Source organism: Littorina saxatilis, linkage group LG17 (genome assembly GCF_037325665.1).
Source record: "Littorina saxatilis isolate snail1 linkage group LG17, US_GU_Lsax_2.0, whole genome shotgun sequence".
Lineage (NCBI taxonomy): Eukaryota > Metazoa > Mollusca > Gastropoda > Littorinimorpha > Littorinidae > Littorina > Littorina saxatilis.
Window position 1 is genome coordinate 70,691,313 of NC_090261.1, and position 18,134 is coordinate 70,709,446.

At 46.0% G+C, this 18,134-nt stretch overlaps 1 protein-coding gene across 1 annotated transcript in view; it reads left to right on the top strand.

The window, feature by feature from the left end:
* Positions 1 to 18,134, top strand: part of LOC138952397 (WD repeat-containing protein 64-like) — a gene marked incomplete at its 5' end in the record, with an annotated part of 107,277 nt that overhangs the window by 54,621 nt on the left and 34,522 nt on the right. The window contains 1 exon segment of the mRNA XM_070324063.1: positions 16,815 to 16,939. Coding sequence (XP_070180164.1) covers positions 16,815 to 16,939 — 125 coding nt within the window.

Here is an 18,134-nt window from a genome sequence, read left to right on the forward strand (position 1 = left end):
AGACACAAAGCGAAAAGAGAGACAGACACAACGCGAAGAGAGAGACAGACACAAAGCGAAAAGAGAGACAGACACAAAGCGAAGAGAGAGACAGACACAAAGCGAAAAGAGAGACAGACACAACGCGAAAAGAGAGACAGACACAACGCGAAAAGAGAGACAGACACAAAGCGAAAGAGAGACAGACACAACGCGAAAAGAGAGACAGACACAACACGAAAAGAGAGACAGACACAACGCGAAAAGAGAGACAGACACAAAGCGAAAGAGAGACAGACACAACGCGAAAAGAGAGACAGACACAACGCGAAAAGAGAGACAGACACAACACGAAAAGAGAGACAGACACAACGCGAAAAGAGAGACAGACACAACGCGAAAAGAGAGACAGACACAACGCGAAAAGAGAGACAGACACAAAGCGAAAAGAGAGACAGACACAACGCGAAAAGAGAGACAGACACAACGCGAAAAGAGAGACAGACACAAAGCGAAAAGAGAGACAGACACAACGCGAAAAGAGAGACAGACACAACACGAAAAGAGAGACAGACACAACGCGAAAAGAGAGACAGACACAACGCGAAAAGAGAGACAGACACAACGCGAAAAGAGAGACAGACACAACGCGAAAAGAGAGACAGACACAACGCGAAAAGAGAGACAGACACAAAGCGAAAAGAGAGACAGACACAACGCGAAAAGAGAGACAGACACAAAGCGAAAAGAGAGACAGACACAACGCGAAAAGAGAGACAGACACAAAGCGAAAAGAGAGACAGACACAACGCGAAAAGAGAGACAGACACAACGCGAAAAGAGAGACAGACACAAAGCGAAAAGAGAGACAGACACAACGCGAAAAGAGAGACAGACACAAAGCGAAAAGAGAGACAGACACAACGCGAAAAGAGAGACAGACACAACGCGAAAAGAGAGACAGACACAAAGGGAAAAGAGAGACAGACACAACGCGAAAAGAGAGACAGACACAACGCGAAAAGAGAGACAGACACAACGCGAAAAGAGAGACAGACACAAAGCGAAAAGAGAGACAGACACAACGCGAAAAGAGAGACAGACACAACGCGAAGAGAGAGACAGACACAACGCGAAAAGAGAGACAGACACAAAGCGAAAAGAGAGACAGACACAACGCGAAAAGAGAGACAGACACAACGCGAAAAGAGAAAGACAGACACAACGCGAAAAGAGAGACAGACACAACGCGAAAAGAGAGACAGACACAACGCGAAAAGAAAGACAGACACAAAGCGAAAAGAGAGACAGACACAACGCGAAAAGAGAGACAGACACAAAGCGAAAAGAGAGACAGACACAACGCGAAAAGAGAGACAGACACAAAGCGAAAAGAGAGACAGACACAAAGCGAAAAGAGAGACAGACACAAAGCGAAAAGAGAGACAGACACAAAGCGAAAAGAGAGACAGACACAACGCGAAAGAGAGACAGACACAACGCGAAAAGAGAGACAGACACAAAGCGAAAAGAGAGACAGACACAACGCGAAAAGAGAGACAGACACAAAGCGAAAAGAGAGACAGACACAACGCGAAAAGAGAGACAGACACAAAGCGAAAAGAGAGACAGACACAAAGCGAAAAGAGAGACAGACACAACGCGAAAAGAAAGACAGACACAAAGCGAAAAGAGAGACAGACACAACGCGAAAAGAGAGACAGACACAACGCGAAAAGAGAGACAGACACAAAGCGAAAAGAGAGACAGACACAACGCGAAAAGAGAGACAGACACAACGCGAAAAGAGAGACAGACACAAAGCGAAAAGAGAGACAGACACAACGCGAAAAGAGAGACAGACACAACGCGAAAAGAGAGACAGACACAACGCGAAAAGAGAGACAGACACAACGCGAAAAGAGAGACAGACACAACGCGAAAAGAGAGACAGACACAACGCGAAAAGAGAGACAGACACAACGCGAAAAGAGAGACAGACACAACGCGAAAAGAGAGACAGACACAACGCGAAAAGAGAGACAGACACAACGCGAAAAGAGAGACAGACACAACGCGAAAAGAGAGACAGACACAACGCGAAAAGAGAGACAGACACAACGCGAAAAGAGAGACAGACACAAAGCGAAAAGAGAGACAGACACAACGCGAAAAGAGAGACAGACACAACGCGAAAAGAGAGACAGACACAACGCGAAAAGAGAGACAGACACAACGCGAAAAGAGAGACAGACACAAAGCGAAAAGAGAGACAGACACAACGCGAAAAGAGAGACAGACACAACGCGAAAAGAGAGACAGACACAACGCGAAAAGAGAGACAGACACAAAGCGAAAGAGAAAGACAGACACAACGCGAAAAGAGAGACAGACACAACGCGAAAAGAGAGACAGACACAACGCGAAAAGAGAGACAGACACAACGCGAAAAGAGAGACAGACACAACGCGAAAGAGAAAGACAGACACAACGCGAAAAGAGAGACAGACACAACGCGAAAAGAGAGACAGACACAAAGCGAAAAGAGAGACAGACACAAAGCGAAAAGAGAGACAGACACAAAGCGAAAGAGAAAGACAGACACAACGCGAAAAGAAAGACAGACACAAAGCGAAAAGAGAGACAGACACAACGCGAAAGAGAAAGACAGACACAAAGCGAAAAGAGAGACAGACACAACGCGAAAAGAGAGACAGACACAAAGCGAAAAGAGAGACAGACACAACGCGAAAGAGAAAGACAGACACAAAGCGAAAAGAGAGACAGACACAACGCGAAAAGAGAGACAGACACAACGCGAAAAGAGAGACAGACACAACGCGAAAAGAGAGACAGACACAAAGCGAAAAGAGAGACAGACACAACGCGAAAAGAGAGACAGACACAACGCGAAAAGAGAGACAGACACAACGCGAAAAGAGAGACAGACACAACGCGAAAAGAGAGACAGACACAAAGCGAAAAGAGAGACAGACACAACGCGAAAAGAGAGACAGACACAACGCGAAAAGAGAGACAGACACAACGCGAAAAGAGAGACAGACACAACGCGAAAAGAGAGACAGACACAACGCGAAAAGAGAGACAGACACAACGCGAAAAGAGAGACAGACACAACGCGAAAAGAGAGACAGACACAACGCGAAAAGAGAGACAGACACAACGCGAAAAGAGAGACAGACACAACGCGAAAAGAGAGACAGACACAACGCGAAAAGAGAGACAGACACAACGCGAAAAGAGAGACAGACACAAAGCGAAAGAGAGACAGACACAAAGCGAAAAGAGAGACAGACACAACGCGAAAAGAGAGACAGACACAACGCGAAAAGAGAGACAGACACAACGCGAAAAGAGAGACAGACACAACGCGAAAAGAGAGACAGACACAACGCGAAAAGAGAGACAGACACAACGCGAAAAGAGAGACAGACACAAAGCGAAAAGAGAGACAGACACAACGCGAAAAGAGAGACAGACACAACGCGAAAAGAGAGACAGACACAACGCGAAAAGAGAGACAGACACAACGCGAAAAGAGAGACAGACACAACGCGAAAAGAGAGACAGACACAACGCGAAAAGAGAGACAGACACAACGCGAAAAGAGAGACAGACACAACGCGAAAAGAGAGACAGACACAAAGCGAAAGAGAGACAGACACAACGCGAAAAGAGAGACAGACACAACGCGAAAAGAGAGACAGACACAACGCGAAAAGAGAGACAGACACAACGCGAAAAGAGAGACAGACACAACGCGAAAAGAGAGACAGACACAACGCGAAAAGAGAGACAGACACAACGCGAAAAGAGAGACAGACACAAAGCGAAAAGAGAGACAGACACAACGCGAAAAGAGAGACAGACACAACGCGAAAAGAGAGACAGACACAACGCGAAAAGAGAGACAGACACAAAGCGAAAAGAGAGACAGACACAAAGCGAAAAGAGAGACAGACACAACGCGAAAAGAGAGACAGACACAACGCGAAAAGAGAGACAGACACAACGCGAAAAGAAAGACAGACACAACGCGAAAAGAGAGACAGACACAACGCGAAAAGAGAGACAGACACAACGCGAAAAGAGAGACAGACACAACGCGAAAAGAGAGACAGACACAACGCGAAAAGAGAGACAGACACAACGCGAAAAGAGAGACAGACACAACGCGAAAAGAGAGACAGACACAACGCGAAAAGAGAGACAGACACAACGCGAAAAGAGAGACAGACACAACGCGAAAAGAGAGACAGACACAAAGCGAAAAGAGAGACAGACACAACGCGAAAAGAGAGACAGACACAACGCGAAAAGAGAGACAGACACAAAGCGAAAAGAGAGAGACAGACACAACGCGAAAAGAGAGACAGACACAAAGCGAAAAGAGAGACAGACACAAAGCGAAAAGAGAGACAGACACAAAGCGAAAAGAGAGACAGACACAAAGCGAAAAGAGAGACAGACACAACGCGAAAAGAGAGACAGACACAACGCGAAAAGAGAGACAGACACAAAGCGAAAAGAGAGACAGACACAACGCGAAAAGAGAGACAGACACAACGCGAAAAGAGAGACAGACACAAAGCGAAAAGAGAGACAGACACAACGCGAAAAGAGAGACAGACACAACGCGAAAAGAGAGACAGACACAACGCGAAAAGAGAGACAGACACAACGCGAAAAGAGAGACAGACACAAAGCGAAAAGAGAGACAGACACAACGCGAAAAGAGAGACAGACACAACGCGAAAAGAGAGACAGACACAACGCGAAAAGAGAGACAGACACAAAGCGAAAAGAGAGACAGACACAACGCGAAAAGAGAGACAGACACAACGCGAAAAGAGAGACAGACACAAAGCGAAAAGAGAGACAGACACAACGCGAAAAGAGAGACAGACACAACGCGAAAAGAGAGACAGACACAAAGCGAAAAGAGAGACAGACACAAAGCGAAAAGAGAAAGACAGACACAACGCGAAAAGAGAGACAGACACAACGCGAAAAGAGAGACAGACACAACGCGAAAAGAGAGACAGACACAACGCGAAAAGAGAGACGGACACAAAGCGAAAAGAGAGACAGACACAACGCGAAAAGAGAGACAGACACAACGCGAAAAGAGAGACAGACACAAAGCGAAAAGAGAGACAGACACAAAGCGAAAAGAGAAAGACAGACACAACGCGAAAAGAGAGACAGACACAACGCGAAAAGAGAGACAGACACAAAGCGAAAGAGAGACAGACACAAAGCGAAAAGAGAGACAGACACAACGCGAAAAGAGAGACAGACACAAAGCGAAAAGAGAGACAGACACAACGCGAAAAGAGAGACAGACACAACGCGAAAAGAGAGACAGACACAACGCGAAAAGAGAGACAGACACAACGCGAAAAGAGAGACAGACACAAAGCGAAAAGAGAGACAGACACAACGCGAAAAGAGAGACAGACACAACGCGAAAAGAGAGACAGACACAACGCGAAAAGAGAGACAGACACAACGCGAAAAGAGAGACAGACACAACGCGAAAAGAGAGACAGACACAACGCGAAAAGAGAGACAGACACAAAGCGAAAAGAGAGACAGACACAACGCGAAAAGAGAGACAGACACAACGCGAAAAGAGAGACAGACACAACGCGAAAAGAGAGACAGACACAACGCGAAAAGAGAGACAGACACAACGCGAAAAGAGAGACAGACACAACGCGAAAAGAGAGACAGACACAACGCGAAAAGAGAGACAGACACAAAGCGAAAAGAGAGACAGACACAACGCGAAAAGAGAGACAGACACAACGCGAAAAGAGAGACAGACACAACGCGAAAAGAGAGACAGACACAACGCGAAAAGAGAGACAGACACAACGCGAAAAGAGAGACAGACACAACGCGAAAAGAGAGACAGACACAACGCGAAAAGAGAGACAGACACAACGCAAAAAGAGAGACAGACACAAAGCGAAAAGAGAGACAGACACAACGCGAAAAGAGAGACAGACACAAAGCGAAAAGAGAGACAGACACAACGCGAAGAGAGAGACAGACACAAAGCGAAAGAGAGACAGACACAAAGCGAAAGAGAGACAGACACAAAGCGAAAAGAGAGACAGACACAACGCGAAAAGAGAGACAGACACAACGCGAAAAGAGAGACAGACACAACGCGAAAAGAGAGACAGACACAACGCGAAAAGAGAGACAGACACAAAGCGAAAAGAGAGACAGACACAACGCGAAAAGAGAGACAGACACAACGCGAAAAGAGAGACAGACACAACGCGAAAAGAGAGACAGACACAAAGCGAAGAGAGAGACAGACACAAAGCGAAAAGAGAGACAGACACAACGCGAAAAGAGAGACAGACACAAAGCGAAAGAGAAAGACAGACACAACGCGAAAAGAGAGACAGACACAACGCGAAAAGAGAGACAGACACAACGCGAAAAGAGAGACAGACACAACGCGAAAGAGAAAGACAGACACAACGCGAAAGAGAGACAGACACAAAGCGAAAAGAGAGACAGACACAAAGCGAAAAGAGAGACAGACACAACGCGAAAAGAGAGACAGACACAACGCGAAGAGAGAGACAGACACAAAGCGAAAAGAGAGACAGACACAACGCGAAAGAGAGACAGACACAACGCGAAAAGAGAGACAGACACAAAGCGAAAAGAGAGACAGACACAACGCGAAAGAGAAAGACAGACACAAAGCGAAAAGAGAGACAGACACAACGCGAAAAGAGAGACAGACACAAAGCGAAAAGAGAGACAGACACAACGCGAAGAGAGAGACAGACACAACGCGAAAAGAGAGACAGACACAACGCGAAAAGAGAGACAGACACAACGCGAAAGAGAAAGACAGACACAAAGCGAAAAGAGAGACAGACACAACGCGAAAAGAGAGACAGACACAAAGCGAAAAGAGAGACAGACACAACGCGAAAAGAGAGACAGACACAAAGCGAAAAGAGAGACAGACACAACGCGAAAAGAGAGACAGACACAAAGCGAAAAGAGAGACAGACACAACGCGAAAAGAGAGACGGACACAACGCGAAAAGAGAGACAGACACAACGCGAAAAGAGAGACAGACACAACGCGAAAAGAGAGACAGACACAACGCGAAAAGAGAGACAGACACAACGCGAAAAGAGAGACAGACACAACACGAAAAGAGAGACAGACACAACGCGAAAAGAGAGACAGACACAACGCGAAAAGAGAGACAGACACAACGCGAAAAGAGAGACAGACACAACGCGAAAAGAGAGACAGACACAAAGCGAAAAGAGAGACAGACACAACGCGAAAAGAGAGACAGACACAACGCGAAAAGAGAGACAGACACAACGCGAAAAGAGAGACAGACACAACGCGAAAAGAGAGACAGACACAACGCGAAAAGAGAGACAGACACAACGCGAAAAGAGAGACAGACACAACGCGAAAAGAGAGACAGACACAAAGCGAAAAGAGAGACAGACACAACGCGAAAAGAGAGACAGACACAAAGCGAAAAGAGAGACAGACACAACGCGAAAAGAGAGACAGACACAAAGCGAAAAGAGAGACAGACACAACGCGAAAAGAGAGACAGACACAACGCGAAAAGAGAGACAGACACAACGCGAAAAGAGAGACAGACACAACGCGAAAAGAGAGACAGACACAAAGCGAAAAGAGAGACAGACACAACGCGAAAAGAGAGACAGACACAACGCGAAAAGAGAGACAGACACAACGCGAAAAGAGAGACAGACACAACGCGAAAAGAGAGACAGACACAAAGCGAAAAGAGAGACAGACACAACGCGAAAAGAGAGACAGACACAACGCGAAAAGAGAGACAGACACAACGCGAAAAGAGAGACAGACACAACGCGAAAAGAGAGACAGACACAACGCGAAAAGAGAGACAGACACAACGCGAAAAGAGAGACAGACACAACGCGAAAAGAGAGACAGACACAAAGCGAAAAGAGAGACAGACACAACGCGAAAAGAGAGACAGACACAAAGCGAAAAGAGAGACAGACACAACGCGAAAAGAGAGACAGACACAACGCGAAAAGAGAGACAGACACAACGCGAAAAGAGAGACAGACACAAAGCGAAAAGAGAGACAGACACAACGCGAAAAGAGAGACAGACACAACGCGAAAAGAAAGACAGACACAACGCGAAAAGAGAGACAGACACAACGCGAAAAGAGAGACAGACACAACGCGAAAAGAGAGACAGACACAACGCGAAAAGAGAGACAGACACAACGCGAAAAGAGAGACAGACACAACGCGAAAAGAGAGACAGACACAACGCGAAAAGAGAGACAGACACAACGCGAAAAGAGAGACAGACACAACGCGAAAAGAGAGACAGACACAACGCGAAAAGAGAGACAGACACAACGCGAAAAGAGAGACAGACACAACACGAAAAGAGAGACAGACACAACGCGAAAAGAGAGACAGACACAAAGCGAAAAGAGAGACAGACACAAAGCGAAAAGAGAGACAGACACAAAGCGAAAAGAGAGACAGACACAAAGCGAAAAGAGAGACAGACACAACACGAAAAGAGAGACAGACACAAAGCGAAAAGAGAGACAGACACAACACGAAAAGAGAGACAGACACAAAGCGAAAAGAGAGACAGACACAACGCGAAAAGAGAGACACAACGCGAAAAGAGAGACAGACACAAAGCGAAAAGAGAGACAGACACAACGCGAAAAAAGAGAGACAGACACAACGCGAAAAGAGAGACAGACACAACGCGAAAAGAGAGACAGACACAAAGCGAAAAGAGAGACAGACACAAAGCGAAAGAGAGACAGACACAAAGCGAAAAGAGAGACAGACACAACGCGAAAGAGAGAGACAGACACAACGCGAAAAGAGAGACAGACACAACGCGAAAAGAGAGACAGACACAACGCGAAAAGAGAGACAGACACAACGCGAAAAGAGAGACAGACACAACGCGAAAAGAGAGACAGACACAACGCGAAAAGAGAGACAGACACAACGCGAAAAGAGAGACAGACACAACGCGAAAAGAGAGACAGACACAACGCGAAGAGAGAGACAGACACAAAGCGAAAAGAGAGACAGACACAAAGCGAAAAGAGAGACAGACACAACGCGAAAAGAGAGACAGACACAACGCGAAAAGAGAGACAGACACAACGCGAAAAGAGAGACAGACACAACGCGAAAAGAGAGACAGACACAACGCGAAAAGAGAGACAGACACAACGCGAAAAGAGAGACAGACACAACGCGAAAAGAGAGACAGACACAACGCGAAAAGAGAGACAGACACAAAGCGAAAGAGAGACAGACACAAAGCGAAAAGAGAGACAGACACAACGCGAAAGAGAGAGACAGACACAACGCGAAAAGAGAGACAGACACAACGCGAAAAGAGAGACAGACACAACGCGAAAAGAAAGACAGACACAACGCGAAAAGAGAGACAGACACAACGCGAAAAGAGAGACAGACACAAAGCGAAAAGAGAGACAGACACAACGCGAAAAGAGAGACAGACACAACGCGAAAAGAGAGACAGACACAACGCGAAAAGAGAGACAGACACAACGCGAAAAGAGAGACAGACACAACGCGAAAGAGAAAGACAGACACAAAGCGAAAAGAGAGACAGACACAAAGCGAAAAGAGAGACAGACACAACGCGAAAGAGAAAGACAGACACAACGCGAAAAGAGAGACAGACACAAAGCGAAAAGAGAGACAGACACAACGCGAAAGAGAAAGACAGACACAAAGCGAAAAGAGAGACAGACACAACGCGAAAAGAGAGACAGACACAAAGCGAAAAGAGAGACAGACACAAAGCGAAAAGAGAGACAGACACAACGCGAAAAGAGAGACAGACACAACGCGAAAAGAGAGACAGACACAAAGCGAAAAGAGAGACAGACACAACGCGAAAAGAGAGACAGACACAACGCGAAAAGAGAGACAGACACAAAGCGAAAAGAGAGACAGACACAACGCGAAAAGAGAGACAGACACAAAGCGAAAAGAGAGACAGACACAACGCGAAAAGAGAGACAGACACAAAGCGAAAAGAGAGACAGACACAACGCGAAAAGAGAGACAGACACAAAGCGAAAAGAGAGACAGACACAAAGCGAAAAGAGAGACAGACACAACGCGAAAAGAGAGACAGACACAAAGCGAAAGAGAGACAGACACAAAGCGAAAAGAGAGACAGACACAACGCGAAGAGAGAGACAGACACAAAGCGAAAAGAGAGACAGACACAAAGCGAAAGAGAGACGGACACAAAGCGAAAAGAGAGACAGACACAACGCGAAAAGAGAGACAGACACAACGCGAAAAGAGAGACAGACACAAAGCGAAAAGAGAGACAGACACAAAGCGAAAAGAGAGACAGACACAAAGCGAAAAGAGAGACAGACACAAAGCGAAAAGAGAGACAGACACAACGCGAAAAGAGAGACAGACACAACGCGAAAAGAGAGACAGACACAACGCGAAAAGAGAGACAGACACAAAGCGAAAAGAGAGACAGACACAACGCGAAAAGAGAGACAGACACAACACGAAAAGAGAGACAGACACAAAGCGAAAAGAGAGACAGACACAACGCGAAAAGAGAGACAGACACAACGCGAAAAGAAAGACAGACACAACGCGAAAAGAGAGACAGACACAAAGCGAAAAGAGAGACAGACACAAAGCGAAAAGAGAGACAGACACAACGCGAAAAGAGAGACAGACACAACGCGAAAAGAGAGACAGACACAACGCGAAAAGAGAGACAGACACAACGCGAAAAGAAAGACAGACACAACGCGAAAAGAGAGACAGACACAACGCGAAAAGAAAGACAGACACAACGCGAAAAGAGAGACAGACACAAAGCGAAAAGAGAGACAGACACAAAGCGAAAAGAGAGACAGACACAACGCGAAAAGAGAGACAGACACAACGCGAAAAGAGAGACAGACACAACGCGAAAAGAGAGACAGACACAAAGCGAAAAGAGAGACAGACACAACGCGAAAAGAGAGACAGACACAACGCGAAAAGAGAGACAGACACAACGCGAAAAGAGAGACAGACACAACGCGAAAAGAGAGACAGACACAAAGCGAAAAGAGAGACAGACACAAAGCGAAAAGAGAAAGACAGACACAACGCGAAAAGAGAGACAGACACAACGCGAAAGAGAAAGACAGACACAACGCGAAAGAGAGACAGACACAAAGCGAAAAGAGAGACAGACACAACGCGAAAAGAAAGACAGACACAACGCGAAAGAGAGACAGACACAAAGCGAAAAGAGAGACAGACACAAAGGGAAAGAGAAAGAGAGACACAACGCGAAAAGAGAGACAGACACAACGCGAAAAGAGAGACAGACACAACGCGAAAAGAGAGACAGACACAACGCGAAAAGAGAGACAGACACAAAGGGAAAAGAGAGACAGACACAACGCGAAAAGAGAGACAGACACAACGCGAAAAGAGAGACAGACACAACGCGAAAAGAGAGACAGACACAACGCGAAAAGAGAGACAGACACAACGCGAAAAGAGAGACAGACACAACGCGAAAAGAGAGACAGACACAACGCGAAAAGAGAGACAGACACAACGCGAAAAGAGAGACAGACACAACGCGAAAAGAGAGACAGACACAAAGCGAAAAGAGAGACAGACACAACGCGAAAAGAGAGACAGACACAACGCGAAAAGAGAGACAGACACAAAGCGAAGAGAGAGACAGACACAACGCGAAAAGAGAGACAGACACAACGCGAAAAGAGAGACAGACACAACGCGAAAAGAGAGACAGACACAACACGAAAAGAGAGACAGACACAACGCGAAAAGAGAGACAGACACAACGCGAAAAGAGAGACAGACACAACGCGAAAAGAGAGACAGACACAACGCGAAAAGAGAGACAGACACAACGCGAAAAGAGAGACAGACACAACGCGAAAAGAGAGACAGACACAACGCGAAAAGAGAGACAGACACAAAGCGAAAGAGAAAGACAGACACAACGCGAAAAGAGAGACAGACACAACGCGAAAAGAAAGACAGACACAAAGCGAAAAGAGAGACAGACACAACGCGAAAAGAGAGACAGACACAAAGCGAAAAGAGAGACAGACACAACGCGAAAAGAGAGACAGACACAACGCGAAAAGAGAGACAGACACAACGCGAAAAGAGAGACAGACACAACGCGAAAAGAGAGACGGACACAAAGCGAAAAGAGAGACAGACACAACGCGAAAAGAGAGACGGACACAACGCGAAAAGAGAGACAGACACAAAGCGAAAAGAGAGACAGACACAACGCGAAAAGAAAGACAGACACAACGCGAAAAGAGAGACAGACACAACGCGAAAAGAGAGACAGACACAACGCGAAAAGAGAGACAGACACAACGCGAAAAGAGAGACAGACACAACGCGAAAAGAGAGACAGACACAACGCGAAAAGAGAGACAGACACAACGCGAAAAGAGAGACAGACACAACGCGAAAAGAGAGACAGACACAACGCGAAAAGAGAGACAGACACAACGCGAAAAGAGAGACAGACACAACGCGAAAAGAGAGACAGACACAACGCGAAAAGAGAGACAGACACAAAGCGAAAGAGAAAGACAGACACAACGCGAAAAGAGAGACAGACACAACGCGAAAAGAGAGACAGACACAACGCGAAAAGAGAGACAGACACAACGCGAAAAGAGAGACAGACACAACGCGAAAAGAGAGACAGACACAACGCGAAAAGAGAGACAGACACAACGCGAAGAGAGAGACAGACACAAAGCGAAAAGAGAGACAGACACAAAGCGAAAAGAGAGACAGACACAACGCGAAAAGAGAGACAGACACAACGCGAAAAGAAAGACAGACACAACGCGAAAGAGAGACAGACACAAAGCGAAAAGAGAGACAGACACAAAGCGAAAAGAGAGACAGACACAACGCGAAAAGAGAGACAGACACAACGCGAAAAGAGAGACAGACACAACGCGAAAAGAGAGACAGACACAACGCGAAAAGAGAGACAGACACAACGCGAAAAGAGAGACAGACACAACGCGAAAAGAGAGACAGACACAAAGCGAAAGAGAGACAGACACAAAGCGAAAAGAGAGACAGACACAAAGCGAAAAGAGAGACAGACACAACGCGAAAAGAGAGACAGACACAACGCGAAAAGAGAGACAGACACAAAGCAAAAAGAGAGACAGACACAAAGCGAAAGAGAGACAGACACAACGCGAAAAGAGAGACAGACACAAAGCGAAAAGAGAGACAGACACAAAGCGAAAAGAGAGACAGACACAACGCGAAAAGAGAGACAGACACAAAGCGAAAAGAGAGACAGACACAACGCGAAAAGAGAGACAGACACAACGCGAAAAGAGAGACAGACACAAAGCGAAAAGAGAGACAGACACAACGCGAAAAGAGAGACAGACACAACGCGAAAAAGAGAGACAGACACAACGCGAAAAGAGAGACAGACACAACGCGAAAAGAGAGACAGACACAACGCGAAAAGAGAGACAGACACAAAGCGAAAAGAGAGACAGACACAACGCGAAAAGAGAGACAGACACAACGCGAAAAGAGAGACAGACACAAAGCGAAAAGAGAGACAGACACAAAGCGAAAAGAGAAAGACAGACACAACGCGAAAAGAGAGACAGACACAACGCGAAAAGAGAGACAGACACAACGCGAAAAGAGAGACAGACACAAAGCGAAAAGAGAGACAGACACAAAGCGAAAAGAGAAAGACAGACACAACGCGAAAAGAGAGACAGACACAAAGCGAAGAGAGAGACAGACACAAAGCGAAAAGAGAGACAGACACAAAGCGAAAAGAGAGACAGACACAAAGCGAAAAGAGAGACAGACACAACGCGAAAAGAGAGACAGACACAACGCGAAAAGAGAGACAGACACAACGCGAAAAGAGAGACAGACACAACGCGAAAAGAGAGACAGACACAACGCGAAAAGAGAGACAGACACAAAGCGAAGAGAGAGACAGACACAAAGCGAAAAGAGAGACAGACACAACGCGAAAAGAGAGACAGACACAACGCGAAAGAGAAAGACAGACACAACGCGAAAAGAGAGACAGACACAAAGCGAAAAGAGAGACAGACACAACGCGAAAAGAGAGACAGACACAAAGCGAAAAGAGAGACAGACACAAAGCGAAAAGAGAGACAGACACAACGCGAAAAGAGAGACAGACACAAAGCGAAAAGAGAGACAGACACAACGCGAAAGAGAGACAGACACAACGCGAAAAGAGAGACAGACACAAAGCGAAAAGAGAGACAGACACAACGCGAAAAGAGAGACAGACACAAAGCGAAAAGAGAGACAGACACAACGCGAAAAGAGAGACAGACACAAAGCGAAAAGAGAGACAGACACAAAGCGAAAAGAGAGACAGACACAACGCGAAAAGAGAGACAGACACAAAGCGAAAAGAGAGACAGACACAACGCGAAAAGAGAGACAGACACAAAGCGAAAAGAGAGACAGACACAACGCGAAAAGAGAGACAGACACAAAGCGAAAAGAGAGACAGACACAACGCGAAGAGAGAGACAGACACAACGCGAAAAGAGAGACAGACACAACGCGAAAAGAGAGACAGACACAACACGAAAAGAGAGACAGACACAACGCGAAAAGAGAGACAGACACAACGCGAAAAGAGAGACAGACACAAAGCGAAAAGAGAGACAGACACAAAGCGAAAAGAGAGACAGACACAACGCGAAAAGAGAGACAGACACAAAGCGAAAAGAGAGACAGACACAACGCGAAAAGAGAGACAGACACAACGCGAAAAGAGAGACAGACACAACGCGAAGAGAGAGACAGACACAAAGCGAAAAGAGAGACAGACACAAAGCGAAAGAGAGACAGACACAAAGCGAAAAGAGAGACAGACACAACGCGAAAAGAGAGACAGACACAACGCGAAAAGAGAGACAGACACAAAGCGAAAGAGAGACAGACACAACGCGAAAAGAGAGACAGACACAACGCGAAAAGAGAGACAGACACAACGCGAAAAGAGAGACAGACACAACGCGAAAAGAGAGACAGACACAACACGAAAAGAGAGACAGACACAAAGCGAAAGAGAGACAGACACAACGCGAAAAGAGAGACAGACACAACGCGAAAAGAGAGACAGACACAACACGAAAAGAGAGACAGACACAACGCGAAAAGAGAGACAGACACAAAGCGAAAAGAGAGACAGACACAACGCGAAAAGAGAGACAGACACAACACGAAAAGAGAGACAGACACAACGCGAAAAGAGAGACAGACACAACGCGAAAAGAGAGACAGACACAACGCGAAAAGAGAGACAGACACAACGCGAAAAGAGAGACAGACACAACGCGAAAAGAGAGACAGACACAACGCGAAAAGAGAGACAGACACAACGCGAAAAGAGAGACAGACACAACGCGAAAAGAGAGACAGACACAAAGCGAAAAGAGAGACAGACACAACACGAAAAGAGAGACAGACACAACGCGAAAAGAGAGACAGACACAACGCGAAAAGAGAGACAGACACAACGCGAAAAGAGAGACAGACACAACGCGAAAAGAGAGACAGACACAACACGAAAAGAGAGACAGACACAACGCGAAAAGAGAGACAGACACAACGCGAAAAGAGAGACAGACACAAAGCGAAAAGAGAGACAGACACAACGCGAAAAGAGAGACAGACACAACGCGAAAAGAGAGACAGACACAACGCGAAAAGAGAGACAGACACAACGCGAAAAGAGAGACAGACACAACGCGAAAAGAGAGACAGACACAACGCGAAAAGAGAGACAGACACAACGCGAAAAGAGAGACAGACACAACGCGAAAAGAGAGACAGACACAACGCGAAAAGAGAGACAGACACAACGCGAAAAGAGAGACAGACACAACGCGAAAAGAGAGACAGACACAACGCGAAAAGAGAGACAGACACAACGCGAAAAGAGAGACAGACACAACGCGAAAAGAGAGACAGACACAACGCGAAAAGAGAGACAGACACAACGCGAAAAGAGAGACAGACACAACGCGAAAAGAGAGACAGACACAACGCGAAAAGAGAGACAGACACAACACGAAAAGAGAGACAGACACAACGCGAAAAGAGAGACAGACACAAAGCGAAAAGAGAGACAGACACAATGCGAAAAGAGAGACAGACACAACGCGAAAAGAGAGACAGACACAACGCGAAAAGAGAGACAGACACAAAGCGAAAAGAGAGACAGACACAAAGCGAAAAGAGAGACAGACACAACGCGAAAAGAGAGACAGACACAACGCGAAAAGAGAGACAGACACAACGCGAAAAGAGAGACAGACACAACGCGAAAAGAGAGACAGACACAACGCGAAAAGAGAGACAGACACAAAGCGAAAAGAGAGACAGACACAACGCGAAAAGAGAGACAGACACAACGCGAAAAGAGAGACAGACACAAAGCGAAAAGAGAGACAGACACAACGCGAAAAGAGAGACAGACACAACGCGAAAAGAGAGACAGACACAACGCGAAAAGAGAGACAGACACAACGCGAAAAGAGAGACAGACACAAAGCGAAAAGAGAGACAGCAACGAAGAGTAAACACTCACCTTATCTTGCATATAAAAAAGCAACATTTTGATTTCTAGTTTTTTTCTAATTTATTTATAGGATTATCTGCTGACAAATCACGAGGTGACGTGCATGACGTCAATCGACAGTGACTGTATGGCAACCGGATGCAGCAATGGAAACATCATTTTCTGGCATATAGACAAATCTTCTGTCGACAGAATGTGAGTTTGGGTTTTCTGTGTCTGAATTTCGTTCTGTTTTCAACTAAAGTCATACCGATCATTTGTGTGTATTTTCTAGCGAGATTGTGTTGACAAAAAGTTCTTTCCTTTTGTGAAGGCATGGAGGGGGTGCTGAAAACATATTTGTTGTCGTGCATTCTTCTGTTAGCTTTAATTATTATCATTTTTGTGCTCTTCTTTTTTCCTTTTTTTTTTCTTTTTTTTTTACCAGTATTCAGGTGATCATTTTTGTACAAAATTAGGCCTCTTGTTAATTCATCGACGGCGCACTAAACGAATTTTGTTCGTGCTTTGACGACGTTTTTGGGTCAGATTTGCTCACGTCAATGATTGTTGAAATTCATCATACACCAAACGCCTAGAATATAACTTAAAAATAATGAGCCGAAATTTCATAGACGAAGGTGTGTACAAGCACAATACTTACCGGGAAAAACAGTTTTGCTCCCTATTTCAGAACTCCTCAAGATTATACAGTGGTTTAGACCATCCCTCCATTTGGTCACGTACCAAAACGCGGCAGCCAGTTAGTGTGCTCTCTGAACAGAGTGAGAATTTGTTTTAATTATTATTATTATTATTATTGTGATCATTTTTATGCGCCTAATCTAGATATAGCCCTAGGCGCTTACATATTAATTTCTGCCGTTTGAAATGGAATTTTTTACAGACAGACAGACAAACAGACATTTTTTACACACAATATATAACGCATTCACATCGGCCAGTAAAGCTCAGTAGCCTATTAGGCGAGCATTCACCTTGCACGGCCTTTATTCCAAGTCAAACGGGTATTTGGTGGACATTTTTATCTATGCCTATACAATTTTGCCAGGAAAGACCCTTTTGTCAATCGTGGGATCTTTAACGTGCACACCCCAATGTAGTGTACACGAAGGGACCTCGGTTTTTCGTCTCATCCGAAAGACTAGCACTTGAACCCACCACCTAGGTTAGGAAAGGGGGGAGAAAATTGCGGCCTGACCCAGGGTCGAACACGCAACCTCTCGCTTCCGAGCGCAAGTGCGTTACCACTCGGCCAGAATATTTGTTCACTGGCACCGCGATCGTGTCAATCCTCAAACATTCTCACTCTGCATAACCAGCAGGGATAACCAGTAGGGAGCATAACCAGTAGGGAGCATAACCAGTAGGGAGCATAACCAGTAGGGAG